This window comes from Theropithecus gelada, chromosome 1 (genome assembly GCF_003255815.1).
Source record: "Theropithecus gelada isolate Dixy chromosome 1, Tgel_1.0, whole genome shotgun sequence".
Taxonomy (NCBI): Eukaryota; Metazoa; Chordata; class Mammalia; order Primates; family Cercopithecidae; genus Theropithecus; species Theropithecus gelada.
In genome coordinates this window covers 19,813,617-19,830,704 of record NC_037668.1, presented here as the reverse complement: position 1 = coordinate 19,830,704, position 17,088 = coordinate 19,813,617, and the positions used below count along the sequence as shown (strand labels likewise).

Here is a 17,088-nt window from a genome sequence, read left to right as displayed (position 1 = left end):
CTGGAATTCCTATTCCTCTGCATGATGTTAGAGCTGATTTCCACCCCCCACCTTAAAAAGGCCCCCAAAGCCATACTGATGCTCAGCATTCAGATAAGTCAGTGTATTTGGCTCAAAGTATACACAAATCAAAGAAAACCATGGACAGGTCAATATGATCTACCCTGAAGGATGCACTGATTTATTAAAATGGTCTAAGATATAGTAGTTAGGCCCCACTCCTTGTCCAGGCCTGAGCAGCTTTTGAGGAGAGGGCCCAATAGAAAGCTGCCTCCTGTTCTTGATGAACAGGGAAAGTGCCAACAAAGATGGAAGCTTGTACTTGATATTACTGCATCCAACTAGGATTACATCCTAAGCCCCAGCCTACTCCTCTGGCTGTCCCCAGGACAGGAAAGACAAGGGACAAGGACCCCACAGAACAAAGCCAGCCAGGAGGAACAGCCATCACCCCACACCATCCAATCTGGCAGAAGAATGTGCAGCTGACAGATGAAAGCCTTCTCTCCCTGGGGCCAGGGCTGGGAGAAAGTGGCAGGGGTAGGGATGGGACTGATGTCAGTTCTGCCTTTTCCTTTTTATCCATACTTACTCAAATACATGAGTATCTTATTCTTTTTTTTTTTCCTAACTGCGAGTTATTTAAGAATGATTAATTTGGTTCAACTATGCCACAGGGCTAGAAACATTTGACCCCAAAGTGAGCCAGGAGGCCATTCTGCAACAAAAACACTGGGAAAAATAAAACAGATTGCTACAAGAAGTAGTAAGCTCTCTGGCTCTGGAAGCATTCAAGCAGAGGCTGGCTGACCACTGTCTGGGTTGTGGTCAGGGAGATTCCTGCATTCTAGGTCTGCTTAATCCTAACCTTTCATAGCAGGGTGTTGATAGATAATGTCTCAAGTGGTTTTATCGGGAAAAGAAAAAAGCCATATAAGCTTGTTGTTTAGTGTTAAAGAGGGCACCAACAGAGGAACTAGAAACAGAAAGAGTCAAGCAACTTCCTTAGAAAGCAGGACTAGAAATGGAAGGCATGGGACAAGGGACCACTGCTCAGTGTTATAAGCTGTTTATTACTTCTTTGCCACGTGCATGTATTAATTTGATTACAATTTTAAAAGTTTAGGCCGGGCGCGGTGGCTCACACCTGTAATCCCAGCACTTTAGGAGGCTGAGACGGGTGGATCACGAGGTCAGGAGTTCAAGAGCAGCCTGGTCAAAATAGTGAAACCCCATCTCTACTAAAAAATACAAAAATTAGCTGGGCGTGGTAGCGTGCGCTTATAGTCCCAGTTACTCGGGAGGCTGAGGCAGGAGAATGGTGTGAACCCGGGAGGCAGAGTTTGCAGTGAGCCGAGATCACGTCACTGCACTCCAGCCTGGGTGACAGAGTGAGACTCCGTCTCAAAAAAAAAAAAAAAAAATTTTTTTTTTTTTTAAGTTTAGCCAGGTGCGGTGGCTCACACCAGTAATCCCAGCACTTTGGGAGTCTGAGGCTGGTGGATTGCTTGAGGCCAAGAGTTCAAGACCAGCCTGGGCAACATGGTGAAACCCTGTCTCTACAAAAAAATTTTTTTAAATTAGCCAGGCGTGGTGGCACATGCCTGTGGTCCCAGCTACTTAGGAGACTGAGGCAGGAGGATTGCTTGAACTCAGGAGGCAGAGGTTGCAGTGACCTGCGATTACACTGCTATACTCCATCCTGGGTAACAAGGAGAAACCCTGTCTCCAAAAAAAAAAAAAAAATTAAGTTTAAAAAAATCTCCATGGGGTTTTTAAAAATATATATTGATGATGCAGTTACTAAGTTTCCAAAAGTAATTGACAACATGGGGAATATCACGTTTATACATATAAATACACACACACATACATGTACCTAGAAAAAGGAAAGCAGCATACTAACATGATCTCACTGGTTTTCTCTAGGGAGTAAAACTACTGGTGATAATTATTCTTCATATTTTTCTGGAATTTTTCATGTTCTACAACAAACATGCTAATTTCAACAGTCCTCAAATGGCAATTATTATTACCTTTAACATTTGAAAAAAATAAAAGCATGAGTGACTGCCCTAGATTAAATACGGCTAACTTCGCATCCCTCCAGCAGTGGCGGGATCCCCACCCGCCTGCCCTGAGTCTGGGCTGGCAGCTGAGGATGAGAAGCCACAGGGAGAACCAAGGGCCCCGGCCACCAGCCAGCACCATCGTCAGACATGTGACCAAGGCCACCTCAGACCATCCCAATCTGATGGCAGCTGCATTCCTGATTCAGGCAAGACCAGCAGAAGAGCTGCCTAACTGACTGTATTTTTGGAATCTCAAGCAGATAAATGATTGCCGTTTTAAGCTGCTAGCTGTTTATTTCTTTTGAGACAGAGTTTCGTTCCTGTCGTCCAGGCTGGAGTGCAATGGTGTGATTTCGGCTCACTGCAACCTCTGCCTCCCGGGTTCAAGAGATTCTCCTGCCTTAGCCTCCTGAGTAGCTGGGATTATAGGCAACCGCCACCATGTCCAGCTAATTTTTTGTACTTTTAGTAGAGACGGGGGTTTCACCACGTTGGCCAGGCTGGTCTCGAAATCCTGACCTCAGGCAATCCACCCGCCTCAGCCTCCCTCCCAAAATGCTGGGATTACCAGTGTGAGCCACCGCACCTGGCCTAAGCCACTAGTTTTGAGGCGACTTGTCACATAGCAATGGATATCTGATGCAATGACAGTTGAAACACCCCTTCCTTCCTCAGTGCCCACCCCAATACCTGTCCAAGGCGTGCCCATGGCCTCCGGGCTCCACTCGCTCCACTCGCCTTGCCCGAACTCCTCCTGGGCACGAAGCTGCACCACGTGCCTCAGGCCGCTCCAGGCGTCGTGGATGACACAGTGATGCTGGAGGTCCTTGACCTGAGGGCGGGGGCACAGTGACTGGGGAGGGGTCCAGGGTGGTGCTGGGCAGGCATCTCCCCAGTGGGTTGGTGCCTTGACCAGCCCTGTGCTTCAGCTGGCAGAGGCCTCTAGAGGCTCCCACCACCCTGGAGGCTCCACTAGTGAGGGGTTGCCCTCAGGGCCCACGGGAGCTGAATCAGAAAGTCCCTGCCCCACCCATGCACTACAGAATCCTGCAAGCCACAATGCTTGACATGTTTATAGCCCAAATCCCTTCCCACATTGCTCTCCTCACAGGCAAGCCTGGGAAGAGGAGACTGGCCTAGCATTATCCTTCTCATTTAATAAAAGATATATCACCAAGGCTCAGAAAGCTTAAAACATTTATCCAAAGCAACGAAGGTAGCCAATTTTGAAGCAGGACCTAGAGCCTATGGTTTTCTTTTTAGTACTCTTCTTTCTTTCTCTCTTTTTGAGATGGAGTCTCACTCTGTCACCCAGGCTGGAGTGCAGTGGTGTGATCTCCACTCACCACAACCTCCACCTCCCGGGTTCAAGGGATTCTCCTGTCTCAGCCCCCGAGTGGCTGGGATTACAGGCGTGCACCACCACGCCTGGCTAATTTTTCGTAATTTTAGTAGAGACGGCATTTCACCATGTTGGCCAGGCTGGTCTCCAACTCCTGACCTCACGTGATCCGCCCACCTTGGCCTCCCAAAATGCTGGGATTACAGGCGTGAGCCACCGTGCCTGGCCTCTAGTATCCTTTCTACTATGCCTAAGCATCTGGGGGCACCTCTCTGACCAGAAGTAAAACATAAATTTACCATCCATGTTGTGAATGTCTTTGACCGTTCAGCTCGATATCTGAGCTCAAACCGTAGTCTGTAGAAAGATGAGTTCCAGGAGTGGGGGTCTTGCCAGGTGACACTGAGCCAGCGGGGGTTTCTGGCCACGGCAGTGACTGTGATGTTGGCAGGCGGATCAGGCTGCACTGTGGGAAAAGGGAGCATGGCTCCTATGCAGCAGCAAATATAGTGTAGAGAAGCCCATGTAGGCTGAGTTCCCAGCAGGCAGGGCCCCACCCAGCCCCGTTCACTCCCCAGGCACAGCTCCACAAGGGCCTGCTTCATCACTGCCACACCTCCCGGCAAGCAACGCCCAAAAGCCACCAACTCACCAAATCCCTCAACCACCCCTTCCCTGCCCCTCTGAGAAGTCGATAAGAAGGATTAAATCAAAAATGAAGGAAACTGCTGGAGAGGGGGAAGAGCTTACGTACAGATTCCACAACCCTGAAAGGTCTGAGTTTTGCTGAACTTGCTCCCAACACTACTGGCGACGCACATGGACACTATGTAGAAAGAGCTGTCTCCCTCCGGCACTGCCAACTGGCAGGAGAACTTCTGGGACTCCTGGGAATACTGGCACGGCTCCTGGAAGTCTTCGGCCGGACTGTTCTGACTGTTAGACACAAAACAAGGGCAGGGCTCGCCTGTCAGTTTCGCATAGACTCAAGAGCGGAGAGAAGGGGGAAATGGAATCCCGGGGTTTGAATCCCAGCTCCAGACTCATGAGCCCTGTATCTCTAAGTCTTCTTTTCTCATTTACAAACAGGAATATTAATACTACCTATCTCGTAGGGGTTCTGTTAAGATTATTATTATTTTTTTTTTTTTTGAGATGGAGTCTCACTGTGTCGCCCAGGCTGGTGTACAGTGGTGCAATCTCGGCTCACTGCAACCTCTGCCTCCAGGTTCAAGAGATTCTCCTGCCTCAGCCTACCGAGTGTGCCCGGCTAATTTTTGTGTTTTTAATAGAGATGGGGTTTCACCATGTTGCCCAGGCTGTTGGCAACATGTTGTACCACGTAAGCCATCATGCCTGGCTGGTTCTGTTAAGACTGAAAAATAAGGGCTGGGCGCGGTGGCTCACGCCTGTAATTCCAGCACTTTGGGAGGGCAAGGAGGGCAGATCATGAGGTCAGGAGTTTGAGACCAACCTGGCCAATACGGTGAAACCCTGTCTCTACTAAAAATACAAAAAAAAAAAAAAATTAGCCTGGCGTGGTGGCACATGCTTGTCCCAGTTACTCGGGAGGCTGAGGCAGAAGAATCGCATGAATCCAGGAGGCAGAGGTTGCAGTGAGCAGAGATCGCGCCACTGCACTCTAGCCTGGGCGACAGAGTGAGACTCTATCTCAAAAAAAAAAAAAAAAAAAAAGAGCAATAAATGTAAAATCTACAGATGAGGAAACTAGCTGGATTTATAAATATATATAAACATGTAGCCTAGCGCCTGGCACGAAGGGTGAGGGGAGCTAGGCTGGAGGGCCCAGCCGGTCACTCAGGCCTTGGTGGGCTGGCCAGCTCTGGTCTCCCACTGGGCCTGTGCTCTTGGCACTGTAGGGATGTAGGAATGAATCGAGAGGCCCCACCCTGGCTTTAAGGCACTAACAAAAAAGACCTGTCCTCAGATGACTAGACACCCAGCAGAAACGCCACTCCAGAGACTCAAAAAGTGCTAGAGGGGTTCTGGCAGGTGAGTCCAGAAAAGAATTCTGGGTGACTGAAGACGTTCGAGGTGAGTCAGTCACCATCCCACCTGGCCTGGAAACCTAAGGTTTCACCCTCTTATGACACATGTGGGGATATGAGGCCACGTCAGCCACTCACCATCTGGCTGGGGTGATGAGTCTGCCATCTCTGACTTGGGTTCGAACCCTGGGCTCCTGCTGAGTCCAGCACATGGGACAAACCCAACCTTTCCAGGCTGAGTTAAAGCCCCCTTTCTCCTCCCCCCAACACCACCCAGGCTTCCACCCAGCCACAAAGGCAGGGTCACCGACTGCTTTACGTGTGTGCCCAGGCGGGGTCAGAGGGCCGGGGCTCAGTCTTGTTGGCCTGCGTCTCTCCCACTGCCCCAGCATCACGCCTGGTCCAAGGCAGAGGCTGAACTCGCCCATGCCTGTGGAAGAAGGAGTGAATGGTGCTGCAATTGGGCCAGGGTATGAAAGCAGACACACAAGAGAAAAAAGCAGAGAAAAAGCAGAGCTCCCAGTAATCCCTTTCCAGGGGCCTGTCTCTTCCAGGCCCTGCAGTGGCCTGAGGTCCGGGTGGGGCCTCAGTGGGGGCTGGGGCCCCTGAGGCTCTCGCAGCTACTTCCCCTGCTCTTTCCTCACTTCAAAGGTGCCCAGTGGCCATGCTGACTCTTCAAAGCAGATGGAAGCAAAGGCTCGAGGCTGCTCAGGAGGAGGACAAGCACTGCAACACGGACACCGCACTCTCTCCCACTCCTGCTGTCAACATGGAAAGTATTCCAGTCAAGCCGGGCGCGGTGGCTCACGCCTGTAATCCCAGCACTTTGGGAGGCCGAGATAGGTGGATCACCCTAGGTCAGGAGACCAGCCCAGCTAACATGGTGAAACCCCATCTCTACTACAAATACAAAGATTAGCTGGGCGTGGTGGCGTGTGCCTGTAATCTCAGCTACTCAGGAGGCTGAGGCTGGAGAATCGCTTGAGCCCAGGAGGCGGAGGTTGCAGTGGGCCGAGATCATGCCACTGCACTCCAGCCTGGGCAACAGAGCGAAACTCCATCTCAAAAAAAAAAAAAAAAGTATTTCATTTGAAGTGTCAGACGTGACAGAGATTTCCACAGGCTGGCCTGGGAAGTTGCCAGCCACCGTCTCTGTCCTGCCTAATCCTGTCTATGGTACAAGCCTTTGAGGTACAAACAAGGCGTATCCTTCGCTGGACTGTGAAGCTACCCAGGCTTGGGGCATGAGCTGACAGTGCTGATGGCAGCTGCATCACTCACAGATGGGTAATCCACACTTTTCATCATAGAGGACAGAACAAAAATAAGACTGCCAGGCGGCCCAGTAACTCTATGGAAACAGACGCAAGTGGGAGCCGAATCACCCTGCTGAAGTCACTGCTCTGGCTTTCTGATGCAGTAGTCCTGCCTTATCTGAGGTTTTGCTTTCCAAGATTTCGGTTACCTGTGGTCAACTGCGGTCCAAAAATAGTAAATGGAAAATTCCAGAAATAAGCACTTCGGAAGTTTTAAACTGCCCCCTGTTCTGAGAAGTGTGATGAGATTTCATGCCGTCCCGCCCAGGACGTGAATCATCGCTTTGTTCAGCATTCCCGCGCTGTACATGCTACTCGTCGCTCGTCCTGACATCCACCGCCATCATCATGGCTCAGTGATCCAGAGTCACCCAAAACAGGTGATCCTCCTTCTGACACATGGTCAGAAAGTCCTAGTAGCCTAACACCAAGTCACAATGCCTACATCATTCACCTTACTTCATCCCACCATGCAGGCATTTCACGACCTCACATCATCACAAGAAGGGTGAGTACAGTAATAAGAGATTTTGAGAGAGAGACCACATTCGCATAACTGTTATTACAGTATATTATTATCATTGTTCTATGCTATTATTAATTATTAACTTCTTACTGTAACTAACTTATAAATTAAACTATCATAAGTACATATCTATAGAAAAACATAGTATATATAGAGTTCAGCACCATTTGCAATTTCAGGCATCCACTAGGGGTCTTGGAATGTGTCCTCCTTGCCACTGTATTCTGATGACTGATAGCTCAAAATCAATTGTAAACCTCTGGACTGGGGAGACGGTGGCTCTGGGATGGAGACCGGCAAAACCGCAGAGGCAGATTTGTTTTCAGCATCTTCTACCTCCTCTACATGCATGCCTGAACCCATCCCAAGTCTTCCCACGTTAAGCCGTCTTCCTGTGATGATGCAGGGACCCTCAGGCACCCTCAGGCAGGCGTGACTTCTTGCCCCATGGCCTCTAGCTCCCTCTCCCCTGCCCATCACCGCTTTTTCTCTCGTGCCTTTATCATGGAAATAGCCTGATATGCCCACAAGGGCCCAGACACTGATAAGAGGCTGGCTGTGCTACCCTCTCCTAGGAACATTTGCATGTTTTCCAGAGCAACCTTCGGACTTTGAATGGAATCAGACAGACTGGGACTGCATTCTCAGCAGAACCACTTACTAGTTAAGTGACCCAAACCCATTAATCAGTCTCTGGGCCTCAGTCTCTCCATCTGTTAAGTGAGAAAAATAACGCCCACTTCCCATAGCTGTTGTGATAACAGTGAATAGGACAAGGTTCCAAGCACAAGCACAGTGCCTAGCTCAGGGGGGCAGTCAAATGTAAATCTCAGTTTCCTCTCATCTCCTCTTCCTCAGCCTGAAGGAATTACTTCCTAATGATAACGTTTTGAAATCACCTGAACCAGCCCCTCTCTGGGGGCCTCGGAAAGGAGGGAGCCAACATGCACCCAGCTCAGCCCAAGATACTTACAACTTCCTCACCAACAGCACAGCCTTGGTCGTCGGAGATGGGGTGCTCTGAGGACCCCACTCACAAACAACGTTGCTGAGGGGGCTCTTCCGGAAGCAGGAGAGCTGGGGCTCCTCCGGGGGAACTGAAAGGAGAGCATCACAGGTGTGAGCAGGCCGGCGGGGATCCTGGGGCACACCCGACCTCGCAGACAGGGCAGCCTCCCTTGAAGGGAACGCATGGCTAGGGGCCAGTCCTGGGGCCAGTCAGGACCAGACACCATGGCCACACTTCGCCACACACGAATGGAATCGTAGCTTGGAAATTAAAGGACACCAAAGACCTCATGTCAGTCTGGGACACGCATCTGGGACAGGGGAAGGGAAGCACCTCAGGGCCAACTTGTCTGAAGAGGAGATAGGATGATCGAAAAAAACGGGCTTTGGAGTCACACAGAGCTGGCTGTGTGGCCTTGGGCAAGTCGTAGCCGCTCTTCAGTTTCCTCATGTATAAAATAAACTGATGATAATGTAATGATGATGGCAATGATGATAAGCCTGCTTTCCCTGACAAGGCTGCTGAAGGATTATAAGAGATACAAAGAAGAAAGTGCCTTGGCATAGGGCTTGGCACACAGGGCACTGGTTCCAGGAAGTCTTTGTCTACGTGTGAGGGAGCTAAGAACTTGCTAATTCTAAAAAAAAATAAGAATAGCTAATTTGAGAGCTTAGGATGTGCTATACAGACTTTTTAGCACCATATGTGTATGATACACACATACACACACACACACATAGGCAAATTCACATATACCCCCTTTGCAACAACTCTAAGGTAAGGTAATAAAATTAACCTTATTTTGCCAAAGATGACACTGAGGGGCGGAGAAGTTAAGCTGTATGTGAAGGAGCAGGATTTAAACCCAGGCTGCCTGACTCCGGGCCCCAGGCTATTCACCAGTTCACCGGAAGTCCTAACTCCCAAAGCCAATGTTTCCCATCAGTCAGACGCTCCCACCCAGCAGCTGTCTTTGCCGGCAACTGGGTGGCAGACATTGGTGGGCCTTCCCCAAAATTCTTGCACCAAGGAAATGGCGGGAGTCTGAAGGCTCAGACAGGGACTGTGTGGAATGCACAGAGCCTCATTTCTTATGAGAACTATCTCCAGGAGCTCTGAGGCACAACTCACCATCCACCAGCAAGTGCACAGTCCCAGCCGGGCGGCCGGCCCGGTAGCATGAATAGTTTCCAGAGTCATGGAGCTGCACCGACCTCAGCAGCAGCCTCCTTCCCACGCCAGCCCATCTGCTGAGGTGGGAGCCTGCAGCTGGCTTCCTGAGAACCCAGTGAACAGTGGCATTGTCTTCCGGCTCTCCCCCTGGGCAGGTCAGAGTCACGCTGTCTCCTGGCAGACTGGTCAGCACACCTCTCGCCACCTCTGGAGAGGGAGAGGACACTCGGTGAGCCCATAGCCGCTGGAGAAGGGGCTTCGTTCTGGTCTGAGGAAGCCACGAGAGGCCTCAGTGATAATCATGAAGTGGTCCAGGCTACCGTCACCTCTGCCTGGATTAGGGCAGCAGTCTCCTGGTGGCCTCCCCAACCTGGTCCTCACCATCCAGCTGCCTGGGAGAGCCTTCTGAAGCTACAATCCAGCCGCCCCACTCCCTGGATTAGAAAACCCTTCAAGGGCCTGCCACCATCCACAGGATGAGGTCCGAGCTCCTCAGCGTGGTCCGCAGGGCCCTGCTGTCCTTGGAGGTCTCATCTCTCCCCACTCCTTAGAAGGTGTGGAGCTCTCCCCTCAGCTCCCGTAGCTCTCCTCCTCACTCGTTCTTCACACATCATCCCCTCGACAACTCCTCCTATTCCAGGTCTTGGCCTAAACATCGTTTTCCAGTCCCTCAGCTGCACTAGGCCCTCATTCTGCACTACGTCGCCCACACGCTGCCATGTAATTACCAATTCCGTGTCTCCCTTTCCCTCAAGACTCCAAGCACCACGGGAATAGGCACCCTGCTCTGTTGTTCTCCGTCACATTCCAGTGCCCGGGACGTTGCCTGGCCCATGGCAGGGGCCTGCTGAGCGCTTGATGAATGTGTGAATGAATGGATGCCCTTAGGAATGAATGCCAGGCACCCAAGTGCACATGTACACAGGAGGCCTCCGAATCGCAGGGTATTCATGGCAGAATGCCTATTGTACAGTTGGCAACCGAGGCACAGAAGGATCGGGAGACTGGCCCAGATGCACAGCTGGGGTAGAAACCAGAGCTTCTGGTTCCCTGTTCCGCGCTCCCTCCACTACCCTACATCTACTACAGCAATGCTGTGTTTACTCTAGGGACCAAACTGGAAGGTTAAAAAACAAAATGCATTATCTACCCCTTGAAAAAAAATTGGGTGTATCCTACTACTCAAGAAAAAGGAGATTAAAGATTAAAGGGGCCGGGCGCGGTGGCTCAAGCCTGTAATCCCAGCACTTTGGGAGGCCGAGACGGGCGGATCACGAGGTCAGGAGATCGAGACCATCCTGGCTAACACGGTGAAACCCCGTCTCTACTAAGAAATACAAAAATTAGCCGGGCGAGGTGGCGGGCGCCTGTAGTCCCAGCTACTCAGGAGGCTGAGGCAGGAGAATGGCGTAAACCCGGGAGGCGGAGCTTGCAGTGAGCTGAGATCCGGCCACTGCACTCCAGCCTGGGTGACAGAGCAAGACACCGCCTCAAAAAAAAAAAAAAAAAAAATTTTAAAGGAACAAGTACACTTTTTTTGAGTAGCAGTTATAGATTCATAGAATCTAAGATAAAAATTAGCCCAACCACCTTGGACTCATTTATTAACCAATCAATCAAATTAGTCCAACCAGCTAAGGAAACAGAGGCCAGGGAACACAGCCAGTTTTCATGTAAGCACACTTGGTCCTTCGAACCAAATACATAACCGTTTATTAGCAAGCAGTAGCAATGTATCTGGCCAAAGATTTCAGAAAGGACCAGCAGCTGCTGAGTGCCTGACCTCACCTCCTGGCCCATGCTCCTGGGACTCAGAAGCAGCACGAGGCTCCCTGCCTGGCCTGCAAAGCCCTTCTTGTTTATGAGGCGTTATCTCATACTTAGCAGACTGTCCTTCCTTTCACCTCATCCAAGGTGGCTGTCAGAGGAGGGAGTAAGGATCAGTGACTCCCAGGCAGATAACACCCCCAAAGCTGGTGAGGTTGGAGCCCACACTAGCTACTGGCCACAGTCCAGGGAGAGAGACATAGACATCAAAGGGGCAGAGATAGCTCTGCCTGGCATTGGGCCCTGCCTAGCTATACAGATGCCCTTCACACTTCCCTCTCACTTTCACACCTGGAGCCAGAGTCCTCCTCCCTGGCACCCTCTACCCGGAGGCTGACAGAATAGGGACAGATACAAGGCCATCATGGCAGCCGGTCATCTAAGGTTTTCTCTGGTCACCAACAGAGCCCTGGACCTTGGGTAAGAAAGGTGGTTGAATTGTCACCATGCAGCCAGGGGAGTTTGGGCAGGTTCCTAAGACCCCTATGGCCTTACTTTCTCCCACAGTGAGCAAGTCCTATGTTTGATAAACATTCAAGGAGGCTGTAGCAGCCAGGCGCTGGCGAGGAAGACACAATCAGGCATCCCAGAGACCTGCCCTTGAGAGATGGGAGGCGCATTCGCTGCTGCAAGGCCAGGACACAGTATACAGTACTCTCCTGGTCCTCAGCAAAATCTGAGTCCCAGCTGGGCCTCGCACCTGTAATCCCAGCACTTTGGGAGGCTGAGGCGGGTGGATCACCTGAGGTCAGGAGTTCGAGACCAGCCTGGCAAACGTGGTGAAACACCATCTCTACTAAAAATACAAAAATTAGCTGGCCATGGTGGTGCATGCCTGTAATCCTAGCTACTCAAGAGGCTGAGGCAGGAGAATCGCTTGAACCTGGGAGGCGGAGGTTGCAGTGAGTAGAGATTGTGCCACTGCGCTCCAGCCTGGGTGATAGAGTGAGACTCTGTCTCAAAAAAAAAAAAAAAAAAAATCTGAGTCCCTAGAAGGTGAAGTCCACTGAGGGCAATAAGGAGTGGACTGCTACTGCCCAGAGGGCTTGAAAGGGTTATAAAAAGCCCCAACTACAATATAGCTTTCACATAGAATTTTCAACAATATATTTTTAGCATTGCAAACATTTTTTAATATATTACATAATCCGTGCAAATTCATATATGTAATGTATGTAAAAGCTACATACATAAAAGTTAATTTAGGAAGCATAAAACACCCAGGAGAGCCCACCAACCTAACTTTTAAAAATAGGTTCACTACCCCTGGATCTCTAAATTTTTCTTAACTTTGCTTCATTTTTGAGCTTCATATAAATGGTTTGAATATAGTCTTCTGCTGTGATGTGCTTTTCTCTTTTCTTTTTTTTTTTTTTTTTGCGGGGGAAGGGACAGTCTCACTCTGTCACCTAGGCTGGAGTGCAGTGGCGCAATCTCGGCTCACTACATCCTCAACTTCCCATGTTCAAGCAATTCTCCTGTCTCAGACTCCCAAGTAGTTGGGACTACAGGCACACATCACCACGTCTGGCGAAATTTTTTTTTTTTTTTTTGTATGTTTAGTAGAGATGGGGTTTCACCATATTGGTCAGGCTGGTCTTGAACTCCTGATCTCAGGTGATCCACCCGCCTCTGCCTCCCAAAGTGCTGGGATTACAGGCATGAGCCACCACGCCCAGCTGGTGCTTTTCTCGAACTTCCTTTGTGTGTGTGTGTGTGTGTGTGTGTGTGTGTGTGTGTGTGTGTGTGTGATACAGAGTCTCAGTCTGCTGCCCAGGCTAGAGTGCAGTGGCACAATCATAGCTTTTTGCAACCTCAAACTCCTGGGCTCAAGCAATCCTCCCACCTTAGCCTCCTGAGTAACTAGGACTATAGGTGCATACCACCATGCCCGGCTAATTTTTTAATTTTTACTAGAGACAAGTTCTCAATATATTGCCCAGGCTGGTCTTTAACTCCTGGCCTCAAGCCATCCTGCCGCCTTAGCTTCCCAAAGTGCTGGGATTACAGGGATGAGGCATCGTGCCCGGCTGCCCCCTTTTTTTTTTTTTTTTTTCTTTTTCTTGGAACAGGGTCTCACTCTGTCACTCAGGCTGAAGTACAGTGGCATAATTACAGTTCACTGCAACTTCAAATTCCTGGGCTCAACTGATCCTCCCACCTCAGTTTCCCAAGTAGCTGGGACTACAGGTACATGCTACCATGCCTGGCTATTTTCTTTTCTTTTCTTTTTTTTTTTTTTTGAGACCTGAAGTTTCACTATATTGCCAGGGCTGGTCTCAAACTCCTGGCCTCAAGCAATCCTCCCACCTGGGCCTCCAAAATGTTGGGATTACAGGCATGACCACCTGGCCCGGCCTCATTGATATGTTTCTCTGATTCACTGACATATATAGTTAATTCAGTTTCACTGCTATGTAGTATTCTGTTGTGTGACCCTATCATTCTCTCACTGAGGGAGGTTTGGGGTCATTCCCAGTATTTTGCCACATCAAAGAGGGCGGCTATTAACTTTCTCATGACTCAGTGCACTTGCCCAGGAACTTCCCTAAGAGTGAAACTGCTGGTGTTGGCGTGTGTGTGATATGTGCCCTTTTCCTTCACAACTGAACACATGGTCCAGTGCATTGAACTCCAGTGGGCACCTGATGGAGGCAGCAGTTTACCCATCCAGTCCACATCTTGAAGTCCATCAGTGCCTGAATGTGGTTACGTATGGAAGATGCAACGACACTTCTAATCGATGCACCAATATTTCCGCTTTTCCATTTTCCACTTGATAAAGCAGCTGTCAAGATAAAGCCTAACACGGACTTCAAGTTCCTGCACAAATGACAAACTTGCAGGAACAAAGATGGAAACAGTGCCCAAAGAGAACTGCTCCCAGTGCAATGCTTGCAATATCCCTTCCTCAGCTGATTAGCAGAAATCAGAATTCACAGGGCAGTCTAGGAGCACCAGCATGCAACAGACACAAGTGCAGGATGCATGAAGGTCGAAGGCAGGGGTCAAGGACCACCACGGCTCATCCAATCACTGGCACTTTTCACACGGCACAGTCCTCAACTATAAAAAGGTCCCTTCCCTGACCATGGTGACAACACTGGAAGCTCCTGGTCATCACTCATCAGAGAACTCAGTAGGTGCTTAATGCATGTTTGTTGACTATAGGGCACGTTAGGGGTACCCACAGGGAGGGTCTCGGCACCAAAAACTCCCAGGAGCACGGTTTGCGGAGAGGGGGTCTAAGTGGTGCCCTCTCGTGTTGTGCGATGGGCAGGCCCAGGCTGGAGGGCAGAGGAGCCCGCTGAGGCAAGGAAATAGACTCCTGGAGCCAGAGGAAGCTCTCTTTTCTGCTTCTGCCTTTGCCAAATCCAGTAAATACGTCTTTCTGGTCATTTCCCCTACCCCAGTTCAGCGGGAAGCTCTTGCCATGTTCAGCGGCCAGCCTGAACAATAGCAGGGGCTGTTCTGCTCCTGCACTCACTAACAATGGCCAAAGTATCTGAGCAGCTCAGAGAAATACCAAATAAAAATACTATTTTTTTTCCTCTTCCACAAAAGCAGAGCTGCAGGGAGCAGCATAATGGCCACTTCCTCTGCCAAGGAACTTGAGTAATGGTTTTCTGAATCTTTAAAACTGAGTCACTATTTTTTAAAATAGGGAATGATTAATTATAAACCACCCATTGGCAAGTACTGCCTGTCACAGCCCTCCTTCACAATCTATTTCCTCTAGAACCTGCGAACAACACTGTGTTAACTACGCTTTTAAAAGCACTGTATGCAGAATGATCAAAGAAATACTCATAAAGACCATAAGAAAATATACTTGCTAAAGTCAGAGTGGGCAGCACCACCCCTCCCCTCAAACCCACTCAGCCCTCTGCCTCCTGACCCAAATCTCTGACTCAGTACCCGTGACAGCCGGGTGGCAGTGGGGAAGCCTCATGTGTGACTCTCAGAACAAGTAACATTCACAGAAGTGTCCTCTTGCTACCTCTGCCCTCCTCTCCAAATGATGGTGCTGGAAGTGATTTCTTTCTCTTCCCTGCGTCTTTCTGTAGTGTTTGAATTTTCTATAAGTTGCCTATATTGCTCTTATTTTTTATATATATACATATATATATAAAAAAAATTAAACAGGCTAGATGGCCTGGGTCAGTCTGAGTTAGGATTTCTAGGAAGGAGGGAGAGGGTACGGCAGAGCACAGTGGGCACTGAGGGATATCGGGGGATGAGGGTGGGTTTTTCAATACAAGCAGCTTCTGAGCACCTTCAGGCCAGACAGTGCCACTTTGCCCTTGCACTGCTGAGTTCTCTCACTGTCACTGTTACTGAATTCTGCACGCATAGCCCAGCCTTCCCCTGTAGGCCTGATTCCCTAGTGGACACAAGACACCATCCCTGGGCTCAGCCTTGATTCCTCCCATCTGTCCCTGTTTTTCTGGGAATCTGCTGGGGCCCTCCCTAAGTAGGCCCCACCAAAGAGAAGGGCCAAAAGGAAGACACACGATGGGGAACCAGGTGAGGAGGGGCTCCTGAGAGCAGTCCTTCCTGCTCCTGGGAGATATGCCCAGTCGTTTTCATGCTCCCCGCTGGCCTGACACACAGGCCTTGCATAGCAGGCCCTAGGAGACGGCGGGCAGGCGGGGGCGAAGGCGTGGCTGGTGCACACTCTGAAATTTAGCAAAGAGCACACAATCAACAGAGCATTTGTCCGTGAGCAATTGCTAGCATTTAGAGCCAGGATTACAAGCCTATGCCTGTCCCTTCTTCAAGAATTCAATAATTTTTGTGCACCCATGATGTGCAAGTTCAGAAGTTCCTAATCCAGGAAAAAAAAACTCCATATTGAAGTTACTGAGTATCTACGATGCACTGGCACTCCTTCCCGTCTTTTCTATATCGTAATCTTCTTTAAACTCCACAAAGCCCTAGAACTTAAAACTATCTATAATACAGGCCAACCTGATATAAATGTCTCCAACATACTGAGGGAACTAAGAAGAGGGATCAATTATTCTAAAGGGGGAAGAGAGATTTGATCGATCAAGGCCTTGATAAATGGATGGGGGTTTGATAAGTCGAGCCACCGGGAGTTATATTCCATAAAGAGAGAACAGCATATGCAAGGCATTAAGAACTGAGAGTCACCGGGCGTAATCCCAGCACTGTGCGAGGCCAAGGTGGGCAGATCACCTGAGGTCGGGAGTTCCAGACCAGCCTGACCAACATGGAGAAACCCCATACGAAAAATACAAAATTAGACGGGAGTGATGGCACACGCCTGTAATCCCAGCTACTCGGGAGGCTGAGGAAGGAGAATTGCTTGAGCCCAGGAGGCAGAGATTGCAGTGAGCTGAGATCGTGCCATTGCACTCCAGCCTGGGCCACAAAAGCAAAACTCCATCTCCAAAATAGTAATAATAATAATAATAAAAGAATTGAGAGTCACCAGGCACCGTGGCTCACACTTGTCATCCCAACACTTTGGGAGGCTGAGATGGGAGGATCATTTGCGCCCAGGAGGTTGAGACCAGCCTGGGTAACATGGCAAAACTCCATCTCTACCAAAAAACTCTAAAATTAGCTGGGCATGGTGACACATGTCTGTGGTCCCAGCTATCTGGGAGGTTGCAGCAGAAGGATCACTTGAGCCTGGGAGGTCAAGGCTGAAGTGAGCTGTGATTGTGCCACTGCACTCCAGCTAGGACACAGAGTAAGACTGTGTCAAAAAAAAAAAAAAAAAAACCATGAGAGTTCTGGGGAGGGCTGGTGTCTGGAGTATCTGAAACGCAGTAAGGAGGGAAG

At 49.7% G+C, this 17,088-nt stretch overlaps 1 protein-coding gene across 2 annotated transcripts in view; it reads right to left on the bottom strand.

Moving 5' to 3' along the window:
- IL6R (interleukin 6 receptor) overlaps positions 1-17,088 on the bottom strand; it is a 62,594-nt gene that overhangs the window by 29,930 nt on the left and 15,576 nt on the right. For both annotated transcript variants that reach the window (XM_025389146.1, XM_025389150.1), the window contains exons 2-6: positions 9,406-9,654; positions 8,239-8,362; positions 4,169-4,350; positions 3,714-3,880; positions 2,763-2,904 (exon numbers count right to left, since the gene is read on the bottom strand). In XM_025389146.1, the coding sequence (XP_025244931.1) occupies positions 2,763-2,904; positions 3,714-3,880; positions 4,169-4,350; positions 8,239-8,362; positions 9,406-9,654 (864 nt within the window). The remainder of the gene's footprint in view (positions 1-2,762; positions 2,905-3,713; positions 3,881-4,168; positions 4,351-8,238; positions 8,363-9,405; positions 9,655-17,088) is intronic.